The sequence below is a fragment of the Pipra filicauda genome, unplaced genomic scaffold (assembly GCF_003945595.2).
Source record: "Pipra filicauda isolate LSUMZ 115617 unplaced genomic scaffold, ASM394559v2 scaffold312_size1046226_pilon, whole genome shotgun sequence".
In the NCBI taxonomy this organism is placed as follows: Eukaryota; Metazoa; Chordata; class Aves; order Passeriformes; family Pipridae; genus Pipra; species Pipra filicauda.
The window spans coordinates 1-25395 of NW_024104435.1; the positions used below are offsets into that span (position 1 = coordinate 1).

General features: G+C 40.1%; 1 protein-coding gene across 1 annotated transcript in view; it reads right to left on the reverse strand.

The window, feature by feature from the left end:
• Positions 1-3: 3 nt before the first annotated feature.
• SEC24D (SEC24 homolog D, COPII coat complex component) overlaps positions 4-25395 on the reverse strand; it is a gene marked incomplete at its 3' end in the record, with an annotated part of 51254 nt that continues 25862 nt past the window's right edge. The window contains exons 10-15 of the mRNA XM_039383507.1: positions 24794-24905; positions 23322-23449; positions 7470-7608; positions 5791-5906; positions 2999-3123; positions 4-25 (exon numbers count right to left, since the gene is read on the reverse strand). Of these exons, the coding sequence (XP_039239441.1) occupies positions 4-25; positions 2999-3123; positions 5791-5906; positions 7470-7608; positions 23322-23449; positions 24794-24905 (642 nt within the window). The remainder of the gene's footprint in view (positions 26-2998; positions 3124-5790; positions 5907-7469; positions 7609-23321; positions 23450-24793; positions 24906-25395) is intronic.

A 25395-nucleotide genomic window follows, 5' to 3' on the forward strand; every position in this document is an offset into this window, starting at 1 on the left:
TGCTGAGGATTCTTCTTGCTCTTCTCTGTAAGAAAAACAAAACCCAAGTGGTTACAATTCTGAAATTCTGGCCTCGCAATAAAAGCATTCCTTCCACATGCAAGGCACTCTCTGATCATTATCTGTGCTGGGAGCAACAAAGCAAACAACAACCAAGCAGATGTAATGGCCTCAGGCTTTGCCTTGGGTCAAATTCAAACACCCTGATAAAATCAACTGCTCTATTGTTTATTTTTAAAGAAATATATATTTACATCAATGGTGCATCCTGCTCAAACAGTTAAAAGTCCCTAAGATAAAGAATAAACCATGTTGTCATCAAAACATGGAAAAAAGAGGACAATTAGTTACAAGACATGATGAGAAAACAGTCTTTATTTAGGATACATTGTGGTTCAGTGCCACTAATGCTTGATGCCCAATCAGAGCAGAACCAGGCTTGAATAATATCTGGTGACTTTGGTGGGTGGTTTGGTGGAGATGACTCCTGAGAGCACCAGCCCTTCTGCCATCAGTAGCAGCACCACCAATCAGTCCCAGTTAGCCCTTTACCAGGTTCGCAGTCCTCACTTCAGCGAGCATTCATTAAAAGGCAATCCTTGTCAAAAACTGGTCTCAACTAATAGAACAGCATCTTTTTGTAGCAGGGTTTCTCTTGCAAACACCATCCACTGGCAGTTTCAGAGCCTTATCTAAAACTTTGCCCTTGGCAGAGAAATAATTTTACTCTTCTACAGACTACCTCTGCCATCAGTCTAGAATGTTAATCTGCCATTTGCATTTTATGGGAACACAGCTGGATGAGAAAGGGGCTACTTTGACCTAAAATGAATCAATATTCTCTACTGAGCACACTGCACAAAGAAGCATTTTAAGTAATTCTTTCAAGATACAGTAACTCAAACAGATGCATCACTTCTGGATGTAAATTCCGAATCACTCTCAGCACTCAGGCACTGCCTTCTTAGTAACGGGATTGGTGGGGAGCATCCCAGAGCTTGAGGAGGACAAAGTACTATTACATTTCTATACATACAGCACTCTCCTTTGTCAAAGAGAAGCATCCACATCATCCTAGTCCCAAAGGTGTTACACAGCAGGTGTTTGGACCTTTCTTCCAGATACTGCTCTTACCCATGTCTGCACTGCCACACTTCATCCAAGATCTATCACCATTTAAAGATCAGCAGACAATTGCCTGTGGAGCTCACACAGCATTTAGTTCTTTTTTAAGTCTGACAAGGAATCATATTACAGAAAAGCATTCAAATGTTGTTTTAGTCATGCACCTTAAAATCATAGTTGCACAACTCATTATGGTGATTTTCTGAGCTCATAAGTACAATTTCTATAAACACATTTCTCTCGATTTCTCTTGTGTTCTGGCTTGGAACACATTTTGAACACATCTGCTCTAACATTTGAGCAAGCAAGACCTTTTTGTGACACAGATCACTTCACTATCCCAAGTCCTTCCTCTTAAAGATACAAGCACAGGGTGAATTCCCTGCACAAGGCTTTTCCCTCATGTGGTAAGAGCAGAGTATTTTTGCAGGTGTATTTGTCCAGCAACAGAAAATGAACTTTGAATGAACACAGTGATGTTTGTGCCTCAGCACAAAGTCTTATCACAAATTTTGGTGGAATGCCTTATGTTGGTCTTTTCTAAATTAATATTGTTTAGGACAACAGACAAGTCTGAGGAAACTAAAGGGCCTGGTTTTCTTTTCTTTTTAATTGCTTTTTTCAGTGGACATGAAAACTTTGGCCCACATTATTTGGCAGCAGATCTCTGCAGAGTGCCAGTGAGGAGAAAGGTAAATATTTCTCTTTTGTGATGTAGATACACTTGCTTTCATTCTTCCTCAACTTTCCCTATTCAAGCCTAGGTGTTTGTAAACTGCCAGCTGCTTTTTGTTACTCCACTCAAGCCTCTTATTATCTTCAGAGTCATAACTGATCGTGATGGAAAGCTCTGAGATGTTCAGGATAATACCGAATACTTGTGTCTCCAGTGTGATCTTCAATGAAAAAGTACTTGAGAGATGGCCTTACATGGGCATCTGACAAACGAACCCCCCTGCCCTGGACTGGAATTGCATATCCCAGATTATCCCAAGGATCTTATCTCACACCCTTCCTCACACTGCTCTCTCCATTTCTTAAGTGTGTTCTCCCTCTGCAAGTACTGCCACTTCGAATATATTTTCTTTTTGGAAGTTCTTTTTTATATGCAGACGAGAAACACCTTGTCTACATCACTTCTGAGTCTTTCACTGCTCTCATTTCACTACGTGTGTCATCACTGTTTAATCTTTATTGAAAAGTATATCTATACACTAAAACCCATACTACACTGCACTAAAATAATATCCTGTCAATAATACTGATCAGCAGCAAGACTGCTACATGTGTGTTTCATGCTCATAAAGCACATGTGCTGTATTTCATAAGATGTTTGCTGCCCACAAGAGTTGTTCTCCTCTCAGGTACAAACCAGGACAAGAAAGTCTCGCAGTGCAGCAAGATGCTTTAAATGTTTTGCTTATTAACTGTAAGAGCTAAAGATACAAGGCACCAACACTATGGCTCTAAGAGAGTGGCCACTCTCGAGTACTCTGGTTTGGGTATTTCCCTGTTTAATTTAATGAGAAAAGCAGCATTGCAGTAAACACAACTACAGCAAGTAAAGTGTAACTATGAGCTGGGACTGAGCTGAAAACACCACTAGAGTTCACTGCAAGAAAGGAAAAGAATGCAAGCTACACGTGCAGTTGGTATGGCAGAGACTTTCTGTTCATACAGTAAACCCAAACATCAAGGTCTAAGAACTGCCAGCAGTGCTAAAAACTAACATTTTGTCACTATCACCCCAAAAATGCCTGTACTGTAAATTCTGTAAATTTTCTATAGCTTGGTTTTGCCTTTCAACACGCAGAGCTGCTTCATGAGAAGTGCAGTGTAGTGAGTTAAACAAAGCACACTTCTGTTTCTTTACCTTGGAAGTTTATCTAGCAGAGTCTTTAGCTCATCACATATGAGTTTAACTAGGCCACTCTTTATGTTTCTGTAGGATACATCAATCATGAAGATATAAGCTGGTGGATTTGGAGGTTTCTTGTCCTACACAAAAAAAAAAACATTCACAGGGAAAATTAGACAGTGTCTTGTTATGAGGAAAATTGTACAGGTGGTACCATAAAAAGCAATGTAAATACAGTGTTGTTTGGAAAACGCTGTGAATCATAACCAGGGACTATTGCAGAAAGCTGACACGAATTGGGTAAAGTCCAGCCCTGGAATAAAACATTGTCATTGGAAAACAGCATCCTAATGGAACAAAATATCTAAAGGATAACAGCTTATTAGATAAGATGCGACACAAACATTTTCTGCCAGAATTCAAGTGTTTAAACAAAGTTGCCTTTTGGCAAACCCATATGGTTTTGCATTCCCTATAGCAAGATGGAATATAATTTTGTTAATGCTGAAATTCAGCTTTCCTTAGCATTTTTCCTCTAACAGCTGTTTAAGGGATTTCTAACCAATCTGGAAACAGAAAGTACAACTTAGGTACTGAACCAGAATTAAAACATCTCAGTTCTCTGCAGCACTCAGTGGTGATTGGCTGCATCCTGTCTCTGCCTTGCTGTCTCACACTCCAACACACTCTGGACAGCAAAGTGTACCTTCAGGAGTAAGCTGATTTCTGTAAGACAATCAAAGCATGGGAGTGGAACATTCCATGTACGTAACTGCTGCACACACAGCAGCATGGGGCTGGGGCTGGTATGGATTCCTTTGGGAGTTCCTCTTATCCACAGTGTAAGGGGCACACAAATCATGCACACAGTACTGACACAGGTTTCTGTAAGGAAGAAAGAGTAAGAGGAAGGGGTTTTTGTTTTAAAAGAAAAAAAGGAGTGCTTAGAGATGTACCTAGGAAGATCATATAAAGTGAACAGAGCAACAGTAATCATCACAGTCCCTAAAATGAGTTTTCCTAATTCCCATTAAGAGGGCAGTGCTCATTACTTGGTGTCAAATTCAGAACAGCTTTTTCATTATATGGTTTCATTGCCTTCATACAGAGTTCTGACTACTTAAGCAAATTATACTTGTTAAAGTAAACCTCAGAAAACTCCATCTAAGAAAAATTCATCTAACCCTTGAATTATGACTTATCCCTGGCACACTTTAAACTAAACTAAACATTATACCCTTGATTGCACTCATTTGACTCGTGTAAATCAGGATTAATTCCTGTGAACTGAGACCAGGCAGTATTTTTCAAAGCTGTTCTGTTTACTTGAATCCTAAAGTTTCAGAAACTGCACCAAACATTGCTTCTAAACTCTTGTATCAGATCACCATTCATAAAGAATCTCTGCCTAATTTCTGACAAATATATGGTAGAAACAAGGGCTCGTGCTCTCGGCACATCCACTAAGCAGGAGTGCAATAATGCAAACCAGCTGGGATTTGTTAACATTTTTTGTGGCTGTTCATCCTTGTCATTTGATAAGCAGAAAAGGAAATAACTTCTCAGTTCTGGTCTTGAACTGGATTTATAAAATATTTAAACCTCTACAACTCGGAGCCAAATGAAAAGTGAATTATAAAATAATGTTAACTTCTGTAACATTTAATGACTTGGCATTTCCAGTGTAACTGTTAATTCCATAGGAGATTTCATTTTTGTAACATTCCAGTAAGTCTATGGATGGGCCTTTGCAACAAGCTGGCAGAGAAAAAGAAGGGTGGAAATGGCACAGAGCCGTTCAGCACACAAGAGGTTTCAGAATTTGATGGAGCTACACTGGATGCACACTGAGCATCCCCCACTGTGTTTCTGTAATGCCTCACCACCACAATTCTCTTCTGTTCTGTGGTTTAACCCAGGTTTCAATCCAATCTTTATAGGTTATCCCAGGGATTTCACTGGATTTGGAGCAGTGCCCTAGTCAAAAAGTAGAATTAAACCTGTCCATTTTCTTCATACCAGCAATAATCTGATGGTCTGAGGAAGTTACTGGTAGCTACTCCAAGACTTCGTAGGGCCCAGTTGCCTTTCCTAACCTTACCATGACCTCAACTCCACTCCCAGGGAGAAAATTCTGCCTGATTTCAGCAAGAACAGGAAAATATGTCCGTGCTGTGGTCAGATGAAATCACACTTGCAGTTTTGTAAACTGAGCTAAAGTTTGAAAAATTTAAGTAATTTATGATCCCAGAACTATCAAATTCAGTTCTCTAATAAAACCAACTACAAATATTTACAGAGACTTGAGTGGGCTTTGGATTGAGTCCTTCAGTGAATCAATATTAGGAGAGAGAACTCATTCCATTGTAACTTACTGGTAAGAACACCAAAACTACTCTTGCCGGGAAAAGATTACAAGGTCAAATTCCCTTCCTAAGGTTTTCAATATTGGGAAGGCAATGTATGTGTGTGCCTGTCTTCAGAATCCATAGAAGACATACATCTAAAATGCAACAATTCATCAGAATCTCAAATATATCCCCTAAAAAATGCAACACACCAGCTAGTACCAAATGAATGATACTGGTGATCCATGGCTTTGCTGTGCTGTTTGTTATTATTACTTGTTTGTCTCCCACTCTGCAGCACAAAAGAACAAAACATTACATTCTCCACGTGTATCTACATCTTCTAGAACGTTCCTGGACTCTGATGCTCACCTTACAAGTGCGTTTACTCAACTCTAAGTATTTAAAGGAGCTTGTTTGCCTTGACATAACATTGGTTTGCATTCTGGAAATACTCACTCTGCAATAGTCCAAAGTAGCAACATATTCATAAGATCCCAGGGACAGCTCAGGCCTTTCATAGTGGTCTATCCGTCGGCCCATGTGGTCCAGGTGTTGAAAGAAGAATGACGGGACTACAAGCCAACAAAAGAACCAGGGAAAAGACATTTACAATTTGGAAAGGAGGGGAACAACACAACAAATTCTTTCAGCAGATGTGATGTACTAATGTAGGCTCCTCTTTTTCTGATCAAAGGAAGAGTTTAAACACTTCCCCAGTAAAGCTGACCCAGGTCATTCCCACTGGCAGGAGCCTGTTTCCCACAGGATACAGACTTAACAGTGACTATTTTGTTAGCAGATACAGTCTAGCCTCAGATTAATTCAAATCACTACAGCCAGAGCTCTGCAGAGGGACAGCAATACAACTTTTCCTAAAGCCTGTCCTGCTTTATCCAAAAATACCACTGCACTGGAAATAGCACTACAAGGTTCACAGCCCTGGCCTAGTGTACGAGAGCATCAGGTCCATTATATTGGGAACCTTCTGCAGGTACAGGTAAAAAGTAGGAAATCAAGTGGGTTTGCCATCAACAATTTAACAGAGCCAGTCTAAGGCTTAGAGTCACTTCGGGGAAGAGTCACCTCTGGGGTTTAGCTCCTTGTTCCTCAATGAATACATATTCAGAATGCTTATTTTTCACATTTTTGCCTGTAAAAGTGCAAGTGTGTGAGGAGAATATCAACCTTGTTTCTTGGCCATTTTTAGTCCTCATCAAAGTTGTTTTTTTTTTTAATAAGCGCTTTCTGACTTGGATAAAAGACACTGTAGTAATACAAAGCATGATTTAAAATGACACTGCAACATAAATGTCTTTCTTAAAGTGTTCCCAGTGCAGTTATATTTCCCTTTATGAGAGTTAACAAACTATGAAATTTATTATCTGCTAGGCTTGCACAAACATCAGAGCTCGAGGCAGAAACGCGGTTGGAGCGAGTCTGTGGAGGTTCACGTTTCAGAGTTGAAAAGATGACTGTATTAGGGAAAGCACTATCCCCCTGTGATCCAGCTGGGCAAATCCAACTTGATACAAATGTCTAGAAAGGCTAGTTCTGGCAAAGATTTGGGATTTAGCCAAGAGCACAAGAACAGTTATGAGTCACATGCAGCACACTTGAACAAATATGGCATGGTATCTTCTGTGAACACCAACACTTGTCACAGTAAGATTAATGGCTCAGTTAACCATTGCAACCACAGTCATGGACAGGACAAGGCTAACATGGTTCTATATATCTGCTTCTTGCTGGACATTTACATTTCCTAAAGAAATTAATTTTTTTCCACACAGAAGTTGCTTTCAGTTAACACAAGCAGCTTTGTATCCTGGGCTGACGTAAAATTTTAAAATAAAGTTTTGATCACACCAGATTGGGCTTCATGAGTCAGCATTATTTTCCATACATATTTTTTTTTTTTTTAAATCAGACTGAACAAATGTTTTATTCTTTATTCTGTATTATTCTTGGGAAGTAATTTTTTTTCATTTGTGAAATAAGCCCAGTTACTGCATCTCCCTAAACTGTTTTCTCAGCAAGTCAGCAAGTGAAGAAAATCATTGTAGTGATACAGTTTCTTTACAGTGTTACGGAATTCGCATGAATCACAGGTCAGAGAAATACCACTTACCACTTACCATCATTTATACAGTTACAAAATCCACACTGGTATCTTCTCCCACCTTCAATGAACTGCATGAAGGGACACATGTAAGCTTTGCACCGGTTGCATCGGATCGGTCCAGTCTCCCCATGGTTGACAAGATAAAGGGGTGTCTACATGAAGAGGTACAGAGAGTGCAACGCAAACTTGAAACCAAATTGAGCTAGAAAGGGTTAAGTCAGATTTAACTCTTGTTGGAGATCGTTGCTTAAGAGTTCATTCATCATTCAGCGTTCACCCAAAATCTGTGGTAGGGTTGGCTCAACCCCAGGGATCTCCCCAGGGGCTAAATTTACAAGTTCACAGGCCATATTCTAATATTTATCAAAAAAAGAGAAGGATTCAGACCAAAAGCCTACAAAGTTTTGAAAGCATTGAAAGTTTAGGGCTCCAGGCTGATTTTTTTCCAGCAAAGGGTAATTTTTACAGTTCACTAAGAGAAATCTGTTGGAGTCAGGTCTTTTTGCCTTCTCTGTCAGACTGAACATTTCCTGACGAGATCTACTGCAAATCTATTGCAAATGGGTATTTGCTACGGAACCTGCTCATATTTTGTCCTAAATGCTGCCCCCCTGCTGTCATGTCACATGCTACATTCATGTTTAAATGATGTCAGGGACACAGCTGGAGCAGGAGATTTAGGAGAAATACTAATATTTATTGAAGGCAAATACATACAGCAAACAAGTCCAGCACCTCAAGCACTTGGCAGTTTAATTACACTGACCACGCTTGCTTAGAGCCTCTGCCAAACCCCACAGCTAATGGAAGACATTTTCCAGATGCCCCTTTCCCTAATAACTGCAGCAACTGAAAGATTCCTGTGATTATTCTTTATGTTAGAAAAGTCAGACTTGAAGCCACTACAAAAATGGAAGTTTGCTCCATTATTTGTGAAACTCTACGGTTTTTATTTTTCTTTCTTTTTCTTACTCCTTTCAATCCCAACTAAAAATCTCTGAACATAAGCATAAGAAATGTCCAGAGTATGGACACAGAACAGACCCCTAGAAGAAAAAAAAGTGCTGACAATGCCTTTTAATGCTAAAACATCACACTAGCACTTTTTTAATTATTCTGTCTCTTCTTGAGGAATGGATATATTTCATCTATCAACACATTATCTTACACACATTATTATATTATTGGGGCAAAAGAGTCTTTGGACACCTAGAAAATCACTCCTGTCTTCTAGCATTAACTACTTACGTAGATTCTATAGTTTGTTTATACTTTACAGGGACTATTTTACTCATTTATTTCTCCAAAGGGTTTAATGCATTTTGCCAAGGATCTTCTACATACGAGTGCATTTTTACTACATGGGTTCCAAGTGCTCCCTCCTGCTCCACTGAGATATTATTTTACTGTGTTCTTTCCTCTATGAAAATTGAGTTTGCCCCAAATTAACCCATAATGCCAGCTGGCAAACTCTCAGGGTCGTTTTTCAGACATGAAAGCCTTGGCTATAAACCCTGCTCATCAGCTACAATCGCTTAATAAGGTTTAAAAGTTCTGGGGTTTGTTCATTACTTGGCAATTTTCTGATTAGCATTCTGCTGTATTAGTTTAATGAGACCTGGATCTGGTTTGCAGTTAATATTATTAGCATATATGACCTGGTAGGGGAAAAAAACAAGACTAAACCAACTTCTGATATATTTATATACGTTGATTCAGTAATTTTAAACCTTAGTTTGATACATTTAATGTTATCCAAGAGCTAAGAAAAATTACCCCCAAATGTTTATATTTTGAAATACCACAATTAAGACCTTTACAGAAAAAGCATGAACAAAAACAACAAAAAAATAAATGCCATGAAGTTCAGAGCCCAGGTGTCTATATTCTTACACATACCTAATAAATTACCTCTTAAAGACAAAAAAAAGGGGAAAAAAATAAACTCACAAAGTAAACCAAGCAAAAATGTATGAGACAGAATTAAGGATTCTGTCTAACAAAGAAAAATTCTGCAAAAAAGCTCTATGTGTACCCTTATTGATTTATTAATTAATTAAATGGAATTTACATCTTAGTATTTTCTTCAAATCACGTAAATCATTAACCTCAATAATGAACACATCTAATGATAAAGCTATCTGTGATAATTTCAGAATAAGCACTGACCAAAAGCACCAAAAACCCACTTCTTGATGAAAACAACACAGTTGTGAAAGAAAACTTATTTCAAAAAAGGTGAAATCTTTCAGAGCATTTCACTGTAGAACCAGACAGTTTACCCATCAAGAGAAAGGAATTTGTGCTTGGGTGTGTAAACTGCATTTTCAAACGTCAAAGTCATTTCTGTCAGGGTAAAAGAAAAAAAAGGGTACGTTTCTATGGGAATGTACAAAGACAAGTAATACTGTACATGCATTAAAATGCAAAAAATCATGAGTTTAAAGTAATGATACATAAAAGCAAAACAGTCAAAAAAGAGACGTGGCACTAAATGGGAAAGTGTTGTTTGCTGTGCTCCACTCTGTAGATGTCACTGTACACCAGAAGAAAAAGCAGAGGGATGGATCTCTTTATGGTGCCATGGAAGTCAGCGGCAAAATCACGGGAGCAGGGGAGAGAAAATTAAAAAATACCTTTTTTCATTTTGTTTTCGGTTGGTTTTGGTTTTTTAAGCAAATGCAATAGTCCTGGGGGTTTTCCCTTTCTACCTGTAAAGTATCAGCATTTTCTTTCCTCTTTCATCTCTACCACTGATAAGTGAATTAAGTGAGATCTCTACCACAACTATTCGGACATTTGCCGGACACGTGGACTTCTCTTCCCCCTCATCTCTTCACAAACCTTTGACCACCAAAGAGAGAACAGACATGGACCTCACAAGAAGGAACACTTGGGTATTGATTGTTGGCATTCCAGCACTATTAAAGGTAAATATTTCTCAAAACCAGTGACTAAACAAATGCTTGCTAGGCTAAATCTGAACAGGACACACAAAAGGGATTCCTGTTTTGTAAACTGGGAGAGTAGAGAGGCACAACGAGTCAGCTGTGCTGGGAGGCAGAACACTGTCATTTTAGGTTAGCAAAGGAGGATTGGGCAGCAGAGATGGAAAATGCTGTAAGAGACCTGCACAAACTTTTTCTTCCATGGAACCTTGAGGCCCCCCTGAAGCGCAAGCCCTGAAAGCTGATCTGATAAACCATAACTTAACCCCAAATAGAGCTGCGATAGCAGGAGTTTTATTTTGGAAATATTTCAGCAAGAACTCTCAGAAGTCAGAACAGTATCACAAAGCAATAGATAGACTTTGATGGCACAGCTCCAAGATGAAACACATCCATAAAAATTTCCAAAGGGACTGTAACCTGCACTTCCAAGTCTGAGAAAGCTGAATTACTATTGCTTGCTATAAAAATGAAGTCCTGACACACTCCTGAGGGTTTCCTGTCATGCCTGCAAAGTATCACTGGGACCACAGCTGGAAATTTTAAGTGTAGGAGTAAAGGACTGTGATGAAGCTCAAGATCATCATGGCACATCTCTGGAAAGGCATTCTAAAGAGAAAAATCCTAAGAGAGAGATCCTCTGGAGAACAAGAAAGGCACATGCAAATACTGAAGAAAATGAGCCATTTATCAGACAACAAAACAAACAGTTAGATCGGTGTCCCTACAACACCTTTACTCATGCCCAGAAGAGGAACTTGCCAACAGCTCCATAAGCTTTGAAGAGTATTAACACTGGAAAACATGGAGCATCACTCTATGCTATGTAACATTGCATGTTACATGAGACAAGTTGTCTTTTCAAATGCAAATTATCTCAGAGGGAAACAACTCTGTTGTGTTTAATTAGTACAGTAAAAAGCTGAGGAAAAACTCCTCTGAATAATCAAAGAGAATTTTGAAATGTAACACTGATGTTTTTGGAAAGAAACTAGGTCATGAACTGAAGTGTCTCTGTTTCCTAGCACTGTTGAAGGGGTTTGTTTTCTTTTATTCTATCATCATAGATTGCTTTCGAGAAAGATTAACCAGTCTACAAATAATCCCTTGGTTTTGACTTGTTTTACTGATTCGCATTAAAATGTCAAGAAAGCATTTCCTTTTGTGATATTCCCACTGTCTTTTATCAGAAGCCATTCCCTCCAAAGGCAGAAATTGTTTGCCTATTCCTGTTTTTCAGATGTTGAACATGATCAGCCTCCTCAGCTGATGACTCGAGCCAATTTGGACTATCTCCTCTGGAAGGTTCACAGCAGGTTCAAGTACTTTCCATAACACAGTCCTTTTCCATCTATATTTCCCTGTTTGCTTGCAAGACCGCAGCATGGCTACAGCATCAGCCACATGATGCAGGATCGCTTGGCTCTATCCTGGTTTTTACAGATCACATAAAAATGCACAAAGCATGTTCAAATCTGCTTGCTCAAAACCCCTCCAGACCCAGGCTGAACACTGACCTGCACACACAGCATTGCAAAACAAACCATGGCAGGACAGGGGAATTGCAAGTGGACACTGCACATGGGATATGATCCAGGGTGTAGTAAAATAAACAGAAAACTAGTTACAGATTTCAGTGGATCATACCTCAGACTATCTTTGAAATCCTTACTCAGCATTCCCTTTTTAAGAGGAATATTGCAATTAATTGAATAGAGTTGGCAGTGTGAAGAGTGCAAATCCAAGCTACTCTATTGAACATAAGAAGGAGGATTTTTAAAAGTTTGAGGATGGGGGAAAATGCATGTAATAATGATAAAAATTTGATATAAAGAAATACTAAAATTAGCTAGTTCCTCAGAATTTCCATATCATATGGGTGACAGAAGGGGGGGGTGGAAAAATGAAAAAGTTCACCCAATGCTTGAGAGCGGCACCACAAGTTCTGCTGGTCATGATCCCAGAGCGGGAATACCAAGTGTTAACAAGTCAGAGCTCTCCAGCACCTCTCAGCTCTGTAGTGCTGACTGTTACTTGGATGTAGGACATGCTGTATCTCAAGTGAAGGTCAGCAGCCAGGATTAACTGGTGATATAAGCAGGAGCGTGAAATTGGATAATCAAGAAACGGTGCCGAACAACAGACTTCCAAACTGTTAGCACTTAAACAATCAGATCTCAGCAAGACCTGCCTCAGCCAGTGTACATTCACCCCAGCAAGAGAGGAGCTGGTGCAGAGGCACAGACACAGGAGGAGAACAAGGGAAGGTCTCAGAGGCAGACCAAACTTCCCCAGGACAGCGCTGTCATTCCCAGGTTGTCTCCCCCCCACCCCTGAGGGTGATAAGCACATGTTAAATCACAGGGGAGGACTGAGGTTCACGCCTGAGCCGATCCACAGCTCCACTTCCCACGCATCAGTGTCACAGATGTTCCAGCACCGCAGCCCTTGTTTGAGATTTTCAGGCAAGATTCTCACACTGGCTATAAAACCACTGAAAAATAAGGCAGGCAAGTTTTAGAAAGCTTCCCTACAGAAATGGTAAGGAAGGAGGTAGTCCAGGCTCCCCTGATCACAGGACTTTCACATTAAAATCAGAAGTTTCATTTTCAGTGGTTTGTTCTCTGTCTGGTTCTTTTTACAGAAGCAAGCAGAACTCTAAAAGACACCTCATGCTGGCATCATTTATATTTTTTGCAAATCACTGGAGGACAACTCCAGAGGATCTTCAAAATAGCAGACTGAATTTGGGCACAAAATACTATTACCACTGACTTCATGACAGGCCCAGTCCCTTAATGTATTGTCATATCAAGGTAAGTTTATCCTCTCATGAATTTTTTAAGAACGCTAAGAAAATGATAAACCTGACAGCACAGTTTATAAGACAGGCACAGCCTGTACCATACAAAGATAATGGGCACATTGGGATATCCATTCTGTTTTAGAAGGCCAAGCAGCACCTAATGCAAACAAAGCTGTGACCATTTCTAACATGCTCTAGAACATCCTTAGGACAGGCAATAAAGTAACACTCCAAAGAGCACTCATGGAATATGCAGCTTGGGGTTTAGAGAACAAATATTTATGTATCAATTCAAATGTAGTGTAGTGACCTCAGAAGCAACACTTCTCAGAGATGAAATTCTAAATCAGAAGAACATTATCAATTTTATTTACAGCTTTCTAGCAAGAACAAAAACAAAACCCCACTTTGGAGTACAGGTCCATTCTCGTCTGCTGGGGCTTTATCAACTTTAGAGATCAAAGATATGGGTTTTTTCCTTTTTATGCACACACATATATAGGTGGCTAGACAGATGTGTGCACAAATACATAACATATAATATTTTTCATAGGAGAGAAAAGCAATTGCTGACTTAGGGATCATGCATGAAAGTCTAATGAGTGCAGGGTCTCCCTCCTTCTTGAAAACCTAGAGTTGTTTCTCTTTTGAGGCATTACTGTGACTTTTTAAACTGTCTACTCATGTTTGCATTCCTCAGAACTTTCACAAGAGCAACTGTCTTGCTCCTATTTTTGCACAGCTAAATATACTAAACAAAGAAACTTGAATTAGAAAAAAAGCACAGAAACATTTAGGCGTGTTTTAATTGGAGATGGATAAAATAGTTCTGCTTATCTGCAGGCTTTCTTGGACACTGTTTATTAGTAAACACGCCTCTAAGGCTAATTAATTTATTTTCATTGAAATCAGAAAGAACTGGGCATAGTTAAAGTGCCCTGCTGCATTCCCAAGCCAACTAGAGCCAATTGCCACAGGAGTACTTGGAAAGCACAAGGAGACCTTTTGTGATGGGAACAAAAAGCAGCACTGAATAACTTCACCTCTGTAGCATGGAGACCTGGGATGGGTTTAATGCCCTTTATAAAAGTCAAGTCCTTTTTACAATGACAGTTTTGAAGGTCAACAGAAAATTATTACTTCACAAATACCACATCAGATAGGGATGTTCCTGCTCTGAGTCTCTCTTCCCTGAATACTTTTGCTACTATGGTAGCTGGCATGCTTCAGGCAGACTCCAGAACCATCAACCATCCAGAATATTCGTATGCAACTACCCTCCCCTCTTTTGTTCACACTGAGCTACAGCTGAATGTCCCAAGTAAGGGGCAGTGTGGAACTGAGTTATGAGCTGTGCTGCTTTGGCTGGGGCACAGTTAACTTTCTCATTGGGGCTGGTGTGGGGTTGTGTTTTAGATTTGTACTGAATACAGGGTTGATGAAAAAGAGATGCTTTTGTTATTGCTGGGCAGGGCTCACACAGAGCCAAGGCCTTTTCTGCTTTCCGTAGTGCCACACTGGGGAGGAGACTGGGGTTGCCTGGGAGGAGACACAGCTGGGACAGGTGACCCCAACTGACCAAAGGGACATTCCAGACCATGTGACATCATGCTCAGGATATAAAGTAGGGGGCATTTGGAATGATGGCATTTGTCTTCCCCAGTCACACATGATGGGGCCCTGCACTCCTGGAGACAGTTGAACAGCTGCCAGCAGTGGGTACAGTGGGTACAACCTGAACACCGCGGCAAGCAGCGAATTCATTCCTTGTTTTGCTTTGATGACATGCACAGGTTTTGCTTTCCCTATTGAACTTTATCTCAACCCACAAGTTTTCCAGCTGTCAGCCTTCAGATTCTCTCCCTGACCCCCCTGGTGGGGGAGTGAGGGAGTGGCTGTGTGGAGCTTGGCTGCTGCTGGGGTTACACCACGACCTGAGCTAAGGACATGCAGATCCTCACTGCTCTGATCCTCACTCTAGGGCTGAGGTCATCTATGCCTCTACCTAGCAAGCATGGGCTGGTAACTGTAATGTAGTAACACACTTTACATGGTGGCATCCAAAATACAACCTTGCAGTAGTATGCATGGATAAGTAAAATACGTGTAAACTGAAAACACAGTAACAACTCCAGTTTAAAGAGCAAAATATAAACCTTTCCTCCTGAAGCCCTAAAGTCGCTCCTAAATAGGAGCGTGTTCTGACTGTGAAGTTTCCAAGGCAACTGAGTAACATCTCTGACAGCTTAAGGTTAGAGCTTGCACAGTCTTACAATATTTAATTTGCTGCTGTTGCTACAATCAGCTTTGGCCAGTGCCTAAGATGAGACAAACTCCATCTCAGGAGTGCAGCCTGGAGAGGACAGTGCACACACAGAATGGCGAATGCCATTCAAGCAGCCATTTGCAGTTAGAGAGCAATAGGCAAAGTAATTTTGTGCTTGAGTGTTATCTTTGTTGGCAAAATAAATTATCAGTACTGTTGGCCAGCTAAGTGTATATAACTGTTACTTTTTATTTTTTACTGCTATATGTACTGTTGCTTAGTCAGTTTTTTCTTCCGCCACAATTGCACAGGACAGTCACAGCATCCAACTTAGCACAAACCAATTACAACATCCTTATAAAGGCATTTCCCAGTCTCAATTTCAAATTTCTATAAAATTAGTCAGGAACTTTGATTACAATATGAATAAGGTTTATATAAATGTCAGATTTTCAAGTCACTGTCCTCATCTCTTTCAGAATTACATCCTTACCATACCAACAGTGGTGCATGGACCAACATCCTGCACAAGTATTTTAGAGAGTACATTTTAAGACTATTTTTCAATGTACACTAAAACCAAAAAGGTAGAAAAAAGTAAATCATAAAATGTACTTCAATTAGGAAGAGCTCCACTGCAAAAGCCATTTCTAAACCTGGCTCTGAATGTTCATTCTAGCTACAGAGAGTAGTTACAGCCCAACAGGGCAACAAAAATCTTTCTGCTCCATGATGAAGTCTGGGGAAGCAATCCAATTCCAAATTATTTACTACCAAATGCAGACTAGCACAGGTATACTCCATAAAAAAGCCTCATCTAATGCAGGATTTGTGCACCTCTAAATTAGGCATTGTGAAACCAAGCTTACAGGCACCGGCCTTCAGGGTGATATAAGACTTTCTGGGTGAGCACCTGGAGATGCTTGAGAGTTCTGGGCTCTCCATCCCATGGATGACAGTCTGGCACCCCAGGGGAGCTAAACAAAACCCCCAAACATGAACCTGGCACCAGCTAGTGGAGAAATTAAATAGCATCAGCAGAGCAACAGAGATTGTCAAATACCTGTCCTGCTCCATACTCCAGGTTGACTCAGAGCTATGAGCCCAAAGCCTTACAGCTCTCTCCCAAATGAGGACACCAACAAGGATGCTTTGGAAGTTGTTTTATTTTAGTAACTGGCAGATGTGTGCTTAGGCTCACACCTACCACCACGACATACAGCAACACGTATGAAGGTGTGTCACGTGTGCAGGACTTCTACTCTCACCGTGGACCAGCACAGAGGACCTTGACAGTGTGCCCCAAAGACATGGACAAAATCATTCTCTGCTGGATCTTGGACAATCCAGAGACCAGAATATGCAACACAATTAATACAGAGAGCAGGACAGACATGTCACGAGTCACGCTTTCAGAAACTTCTCTTCAAAAAATTTCCTTAAAACTATCATCATTTGATAGTTTTAAAAAGCTTACTGGTAGTATGGACAGATTTACTGTCTAACAGTGCAATCCCTGTCTAAACAGACTCAGTGTGAAACTGCTGAGCTGTACATAAAACCAATTGTTTAACTTAGCTGCAGTGCCCAAAAGGAAGGAAGGTAGCAATGGTAAAAGAATGGTAAATGGTAAAACTTCGCAAAGAAATTCTGGGTGATCCCAGAGCTACAGACCAGCAAGTCTTACCTCTACAGAAGGCAAACAGGCAGATACTGCAATGAAGGAGAATATAAAAAGGCACACAGATAAAGAGGATACACAGAGGAAGAGCTGATGTGGCTCTTGTGAAGGGATGTCATGAAGAGATCTACTGAACTCTGCCAAGAGTTGGCCATCATGGCAATAAGCATGACCAAGTTGATATAATATAATCCTTTTGAAAAAAGAGTCTTTTGATAGAATCCCTCATCAAAAACCCTTAAATTATCTAAGCTCTCCTGTTATACAGGATAATGGCCTCCTGTGAATAAATAACCAAATAAGAGTCAGAAATCAAAGGGTAAAATTCAAATGGTGGTTTTTTATGGTGGGTAGATGTTATCAGCAAGCACCTCAAGGGTCTGTTCTCCAGTGTGAGCTTTTTAACACGTTCCTAATAGAAAGGAGTCACCAGTAAAATGTTTAGTTGGAATCACTTCGTAAGCATTTCTCACTCTCCTCAAACCATAACTGCACATAACTGCTAATAAATGTGTGTGTCTACACAAACATGTGCTTCAAACTAAGGCTACAGCCTGCTCATCCTTCTCACTGGCCACAGAACAGGGACAGCAGAACCTCAGTCCCACCGAGCCCAAGGTGGATTGCAGGAGGTGGGGATTTCCCTAACTCTTCACATTTGTTTAATGTACGAATGTCTTAGTTAAAACCAAAGAAGGAGATGGGAGGATCTAAATGAAAATTCACCAAGTCACTTGACTTTGTTCCTGAAACAAAAAAAGACGTTTATAACATTGCATCACATGCTAGTTATTCACCTCAGACAATTTTTAGCTGCTGCTAACCGTGCAACTCTATCTAGGAAACCATACTATCACCCCTGGGAAAACCAGGGCTTTCCAAACAGCTCAGCTGCACTGCTCCTCATCAAAGTCCACTATTCTGAAAAGGTTCAACAACAGCATTTCTGAGAAGTAGTTAATGAACTGAAAAGTGAAATATTAGATTACCATCAACAACTATTTCTAAAAAAATAGATTCAAATAAATAGGAAAGAACATGGCAGAGAATGATGACACAAAACTAGTAAGGAGCAAAGGCGGCGGCAGTTTAGATATTTAAATATTTCAAGCTAAAGATAATTATTTGGAGTTGTTTATATTTGATTTTACAACATGAAATACTCTTTTAACTAACTTTTTTTTAGCAAGTAGTATTAAATGTTAAATCAAGATCACATGGTTTATTCAGGCTCTGGAAACATTCATACATCTCCAAAACAAATTCATGTAGGGCTTGGTCTATGATGATAACTGTGAGAGCTGGTTTATTTTTATAGACTGTTGCTAAAGCACTGGTGGACTAAAAATAAGTTCTGTCAAACAATGATAGTGTATTCTCCATCTATAACAAACAAATACTTTCCATAGATCATCCAAATCAGGAGAGTGAAAATGGACTGTTATTGCTGAGAAATAATAAATAAGGACTTGGTAAAGATAAGATTCTGAAATGTCTGGTGCTGTCAAGACACTGGGCAGGGGAGGTAAGGCACGAATGTTTTAACAGCCTCTGTCTCTAATGATATATAGTGCATGGGGAATATTCACTAGTTCAGAATTTTCTAGATTGGCTCAGGTTTTTTGCAGCAAACTCTGTATGCCCTCCATGGATTTTGCCCCTCTAACTTCCAGCCTGAGGGATTTCCTGAATTAATTCCTTTCACTTTGTCTTCTGAAGCTCAGTGCCTACATGCCAAGTGCCGGTAGCTTACCTGTTCTTGGGATCTAAACACAGCCCTACAGCCATCTCCAATTCATGGTCACCACTTGCGTCTTAAATGCACTCTCACAAGTAATTAAACATTTCTGAATTAAAGCCTCATTTGTGACCTTTCCTTCAGTTAATGTCTGAATTTTGACACTGGCTTTTCTATCACGTTTTCATTGTGCAGTGTTACCAGGTTATGATTCTGCATCTTAGCAGCATTAGAACTTTCTTACTCTTGCAACCACAACTTGTGGAGTTGACCTCTCCTCTCTTGATGTGAAGGCTGGTACTGCAGCCTGCTTGGACAGGTATATTTTTATGTCTTCCCTTGCATTCACTTATGTTGGCCTTGTGTCCCCTCAGCTTAAGAAGCTCACTTTAAGAAATCCACCACACTTCTAGATGCTGTCACGCTTCTCAGACACGATATTACTCCATCGGGTCTCAGCTGCCAGGAGAGTTTTTAGCAGGGTGTAAAGTAACACCATCTTCATCTTTTTGTTCCACTACATTTCTGAAATTTTGAATTTATTTTATCTCTCAGCAGGGGCAAACCCTCCTTGTCTTGGGGTTCTCCCCAGAAACATTACACTTATTCAAAACATACATGAGATCTTTCATTTAACATCCTCATCTAGCACCATGATGAATTTACTTGCTGTTCTTATTTTCTCCCAGAGATAATTTGTATCCCATTCTTTAATAAAAATGGAGATATCTGGTCTACACCTCTTTGGATGTCTCTAATAAAGTTTGTGTATCTCTCAGCTCCTGACAGTTTTTTCTCAGATTTTAGTTTAAAAAAAACCACCAAAACCCAAATCACTTTGTATGCTAATATTCACACTTCACTTTTGGAGACAGGATACCAGTCTCTGTGTGCAGACATTCCACTTGTCCTAATTACAGGGTGAAAAGAACCCACAGTGACTAAGGAGCTTAAATCTGCCTTTCGGACTTGCTGAAACCCCAGACTACCTTTTCCAGTTTGGACCTTCAAACTGAAAGTGTATTTCTGAGGAAACTACTGATGAGCCACTAGACCTAAAACTCCTATTTGAAAGTTCCCAGGATCTTTTATGTCCATCCCCCCGTGTTTTTAGGCATTGGAAGCAAATCCTCAGAGCTCAGTTTCCAGTTGACTACTGTTACTATGCATGCAATTGACAGCTTATTTAAAAAAAAAAATAAAAATCATTACAGCCATTAATTCCAAAACTTCAGGAAGTGTTGCAGCCTCTATCAGCTGGAGCACTATTGATTCTTCAGAGTAAAATCTGAACAGAGTCAAATAAACAGTATCTAATTGACAGAAGAAAATGCTAAATGCTGCTGTGCTCTCCCCCTCATGTACATATCTCATTTTATCAGTGTCAATAGACTCAGCTATTTCTCTTTTTTTTTTTTTCTAAATTTTTGCTGCAGTTCAGATTACAGAGTGTCAAGCAAAGTATGGACAGGAGTGGATAGCATGGATCTGCAGTTTTCTTGGTATTATTTACACAACAAATGCTACATACATCAAAGCCAAAAACTCAATCTTCATAGGAAATGGGAACAAGGTAAGGTTTCTCCTTTGTTTCTGTTTTAGTACAGTAATGGCATAAAGAAAAAATAAAATACATACAGACATGAATCTATGGCAACAGACCACTGAAAATTCAAATGTATTTTATATACTACTTTCAATTCATCCTCATCTCTAAGTGATGATCAATTGTATTTATAGAACACTCATAAATCTGTCACTTGAATGACCCCACTAGCTCATAGCTTTTTCAGTATGGCTTTAGTAACCCAGAAAGGCACAGTGTGTAATATGCATGATAATGGATTATGTCTACTGAAGTCCTGCTCAAGTCCTCACAGTTCAAGTGAGATGGGTCAGTGTCTCAGCTGTTCCCACCCATATCAGCAGCTGCACAAAGCATTTGTGGCCATTTCCCACCCATGGTCCACCAAACCCTTGTAGCCATTGCTTTTCTTCCTCCTCTTTGAAAAGAAACAGAACTGAAATTCTCTGGGGGAGAATTTCACCCCAACACTGAGTATGTCAGAAACAGCAGAAAAAAAGACATATCTGCAGCTGAAGCTGCAACCAACATGAATAAAGGGAAACTATTCAACAAAAGGCAAGAAGATAAAACTACAGTATTTTAAGATTATGTACAATACACTGTTTATCAAGAAATAAAGAAGTCAGACAGATTTCCACTTTGTAGCCCTGTAACATGTGATGAGCATCACCTGTAGACATTGTTAAAAGGTACTATGCATAAGACAGGCTAGATACTCTGAAACAAAGAACATTCTGTGCCTTGCAGTCACTAGTTTCAGGCAGGACACACCATACTAGGAAGTTCAGAAACACGAGTAAGCCCCTGAATGTATTTTATCTCTATAAAAGCCCAGTTCTTTCAAATTAAGTGGCTTTTCAGAATTAAGGTAGTTATAAATCCCATATGGAAGACCATTTTTATTAGAAGAACTTAAGAGCAAGATCTGATTTTGGCAGCAGCAGTGAAGACAAAGGGCACAGGCAAGCCTTGGAAAAACTGCCTCAGCTGAGGCTGCCCAGCACTTCTTACTCTAACACTATCTCCTTAGTTCTTATAACTTTACCCAGCTATAATTGTTCTGACTAAAAGTTTCCACACTGGGTTTTTGCCAATTTTGAGAGGCATTTTTCAGAGCTTTCTTAGCCTCCTCCAAGAAAAAGGCTAGGGAAAAAACACACTGCTCTTTACAGATTAATGAGCCCCACTGACCTTTCCAACAGCCTGTGAGCACTGACACTTCAGAACGGGTGGGTCACCCAGCACATCTTTTTGCCAACCCCAGGAAAACCCCCCTGAACTTGGCCAAGCACAAGTGTTTGGACATCCTGCAAATTTATGTATGCAGAAGAGAGTCAGATTTTAGAAGCTCATTGTTCATCCTGTCCAAACACAATGCAGAGACAAGGGAGCCATGAGTGGGGGACATAAAGGACTAGAGGCAGACTCCAAGTGAAAGATGAACAAACGAAGAGCCAACACCAAAGTGGACTTGGTAAGTGCCACCTGGGCACAGAAACTGGGATAAAGGGTGGTAAAGAGTAAAGGCTGGCTGATAAAGTGAAGGGGTGGAGAAGCAACAGCAGGAGTTTCATCTAGGAGAAAATGCAGAGGGCAACAAGCCAAGTCTGCACATTCCCCTCCAGAACTGGAATGAAACCCAAAGTTGCTGTCTAGCAGACAAATGGTGAGACTCCGTATCTGCAATACCGTGAGCAATACATCCTATTTCCCTGAGGACCACAGAGAAGATAACTACATACTGCCCTGCTAAAATAATACTCTTAATTCGAACTACAGAGGTCTGTTGGATTGGAAGTTATCCATCCTGATAAAGAACAACATCTGCTTTTACCGGCGTATATTTAAAAAAAACCAAATCACTAAGAATTTACAGGTAATAAAACAAAGTTAGAGAAAAATCAAAGACTGCAAAACCAAGCACTGAAGGTCTTAGCAATTTTAATTAGGTTTTTCTGTGCATGCATTCTTTGGGGAGTTTTTGAAGATGCAATCTCATACTACTGCTTCATGAAATCCGTCAGGTTTTTTCCCAGTAAACAGCACTCTGAAAGTAAATCAGGAAAGGAAATGCATTCTGCAGACCTTGCAGAGTTTAGAAGCTGTGCAACAGAGGAGGCAGGAGTTGAAGAACAAGAAAGATGATCCCAGAGATGATGCAGTGAAATGCATTGATAAAACACTTCGGGGGTGCCAGCAAACCTGGGTAATTGTCTTAAGACCCCCAAATACTGCCACCCTGCAGAAATCCTTTGCAGAAGAACTAGGGGTATGTTTAGAATATCAAAGGCCATTAGAGATGGTCATGTAAGAAAAGAACTGATGAGGTTAGTGCCTCCAAATGAGTGCCAAAAATGGGTGGTTACATTCGTCTTCTTTATATGACTCAGCTCATCCAAGTAGAAAATGCAATTCTGTTGTGCAATTAAATTATTTTGCAAAGAACTCAATAGAAAAATGTCATTCTTTGAATCCAACTCTCCACATCTTAAAAATAATTTGATACAGCTGAAGATCCTACTCATCTTCTAATGTCTTTGCCCACACCTACAGAGCTCCAGCAGAGCAAGCAACTAACAAAGCTGGCATAAACTAAAGATTGTTGTGGAAACAGGTGTGGTTCATATTACAGACTGATCACTCCTGTACTTTCTCCAAATGAAGATTTTTATCCCTTCAAATTGCATCATGACCCATAGTCTTCTGCCATCTCTCTACTGTCTTACCAATTCACAGTCTGAGGTAAAACCCTCTCACCCCCAACCTGATGAGAGAAGAACAAGTCAGCAATATTTAGGAGACAAAACCATCTAGGACTGATATTCAGGTAGCCCTTACCTCATTTGGTGGGACATTAGCAAAAGGCTGGATGACAGCTGCCAGGGGAATGCGGGTCTGCTTGGCCATATCTGAAGTCAGCGGGAAGCAGTAGGTGGTACATCGGATATAACGAGGGCTGGCGTGGCCTGCAACACCCAACACAGCACAGGGAAAGGCTGGGAGAAGGAACCCTCCCACCCCAACACAAAGCAGAAAAATCCAAACAACAACATCAAGCAACAATGGCATATGTTACATTAAATACGTGCTTTTTTCCCCTCTCATGCAGGCTTCTGCCCACCTCTCCTCTTTATGGTCAGCCCACTGTCCCTCCCTCTGGTTAAATCTTTCCTTGCTGTTTGAGTTTAAAGCAGGGATTTAAACATATCAAGAATAATCCCACAATTATTTGCAATAAAAGACATTAGTTTGAAACCTATCATATCTACCATCTTAAAAAAAAATAACATAGATGATATCCCCCCAATATCAGCACTGTATATAAAGCAATGAGGCAGACTGATACCTACTGTTAAGACTGCTCTAATGAGCTAGCTCTGATTCAGCAAATAGTGTATCTGTGTTAACATCCCCCTGCTCACTTATATTGTCAAATACAGTGTGCTGAAGTCACCACATCACTTTGAGTAGCACACTTAGCCCAGGCCCCTCAGGGAGAAACTGTGCTGTGCACTACAGACGAGCACTGCAAGGAGACACGAGCTCAGAAATCAGCCTCCTCGTGCTCCCTCTTGAACTATCAAGCTGCAGCTCTGCTCAGTTTCTTGAGAGGAATTTCCTGGATCATCAGAACTGCATTATCCCATTCTCAGATAATGCCAAAAAAATTTTGACGTGTTTGTACATTTTACACATTTATCCCAGCACTGATAAATTACTGCTGGGCTGAGCAGTACCATCAGTTTAACCTGTATTAAAATACCAAGTCTGCTGTCAAGAGCAGCACGTGGAACATTGTACTTCCAGGCTCTAGGCAGAGACAAAGGCAGATAAATTTTTCCTTTGGCCAGTGTAAGTTAACTAGACAGCTTGCACACTTCAAGGCCCTTGTTGTCTGGAAGAGAACTTCCTAAAATTTGTTATCTTAAAACATAACAGTGCTAGAGTCTAGGTTCACTGCTTCTTCCAGTGTCCATCTTTTACAATTTCAGAAGAATCCAAAAAGGATTTTCAGCTTGAAATGTAACATCTTGGAAAATTTTAAGTTAAAAAGAAAAGTTGTCTCAACTATTCAGATTACTTTAAAGGCCAGGAAAGGTAGAGGAGGTGTAAGGTGTAAGAATTCAACTCCTACTTCCCTCCTTCCCCCTTTTTCTTTTATTTCAAGGAAGTCTCCAATTTCATGTCCAATTTAGAGTAAGGAACACGGTTTTCAGATGAAAAATTTGAAAATCTAGTCTTTTTTTGTTTGTTTTTTAGTTGCATTTGATTTCATCTAGAAAGACTCCCAAATCAGCAAGGGCAGTTACCTTGGTCTTGGATTATGCAGTCAGTGGTGACGAGAGGAGGAACCTGTCCTCTGGTGTTTGTAGCATAGACCTGCCCTCCCCTGGCAGCTTTATCACTTTCAATTACTTGGATCTGATGAATAAGCAGCAAGAAGAGTATGAGAAAGGTGAGCCATGCATTCAGCTGCATTCACAAACAGGCTAACATCTACACCAAGTGACACTCTGGCTGAAGCCTAGTTTAGAGCATTTACCATATCATGTCATGAAATTCTCAATGCAGCTGGTTTTACTGCCCAAATTCCTTTCTCTCTTACTTCTGCACAGTCCCTCACTCTGATACTTTTCAGGATATAACCAAAGTTATAAAAAGCTGTATTTTGTTCCACATCAGAAATCAGATCCCAAGGATGATACCATTATTCCTCCTCTTCCCTCACAACCTTGTTTAGAGTGCATCCAAACAGCTGTAGAGGCAAGAGGAATGAGACGGAATTTCTGAAACTGGCTTTGCCACTGCTGCCAGTATCTCATGGAATGGCATCTTTACACTGCACATGAACTTCTAATAATAGCTAGGGAAGTTCAGAAGCCTCTGTTGGAAAGCAAACAGAGAAAAAAAC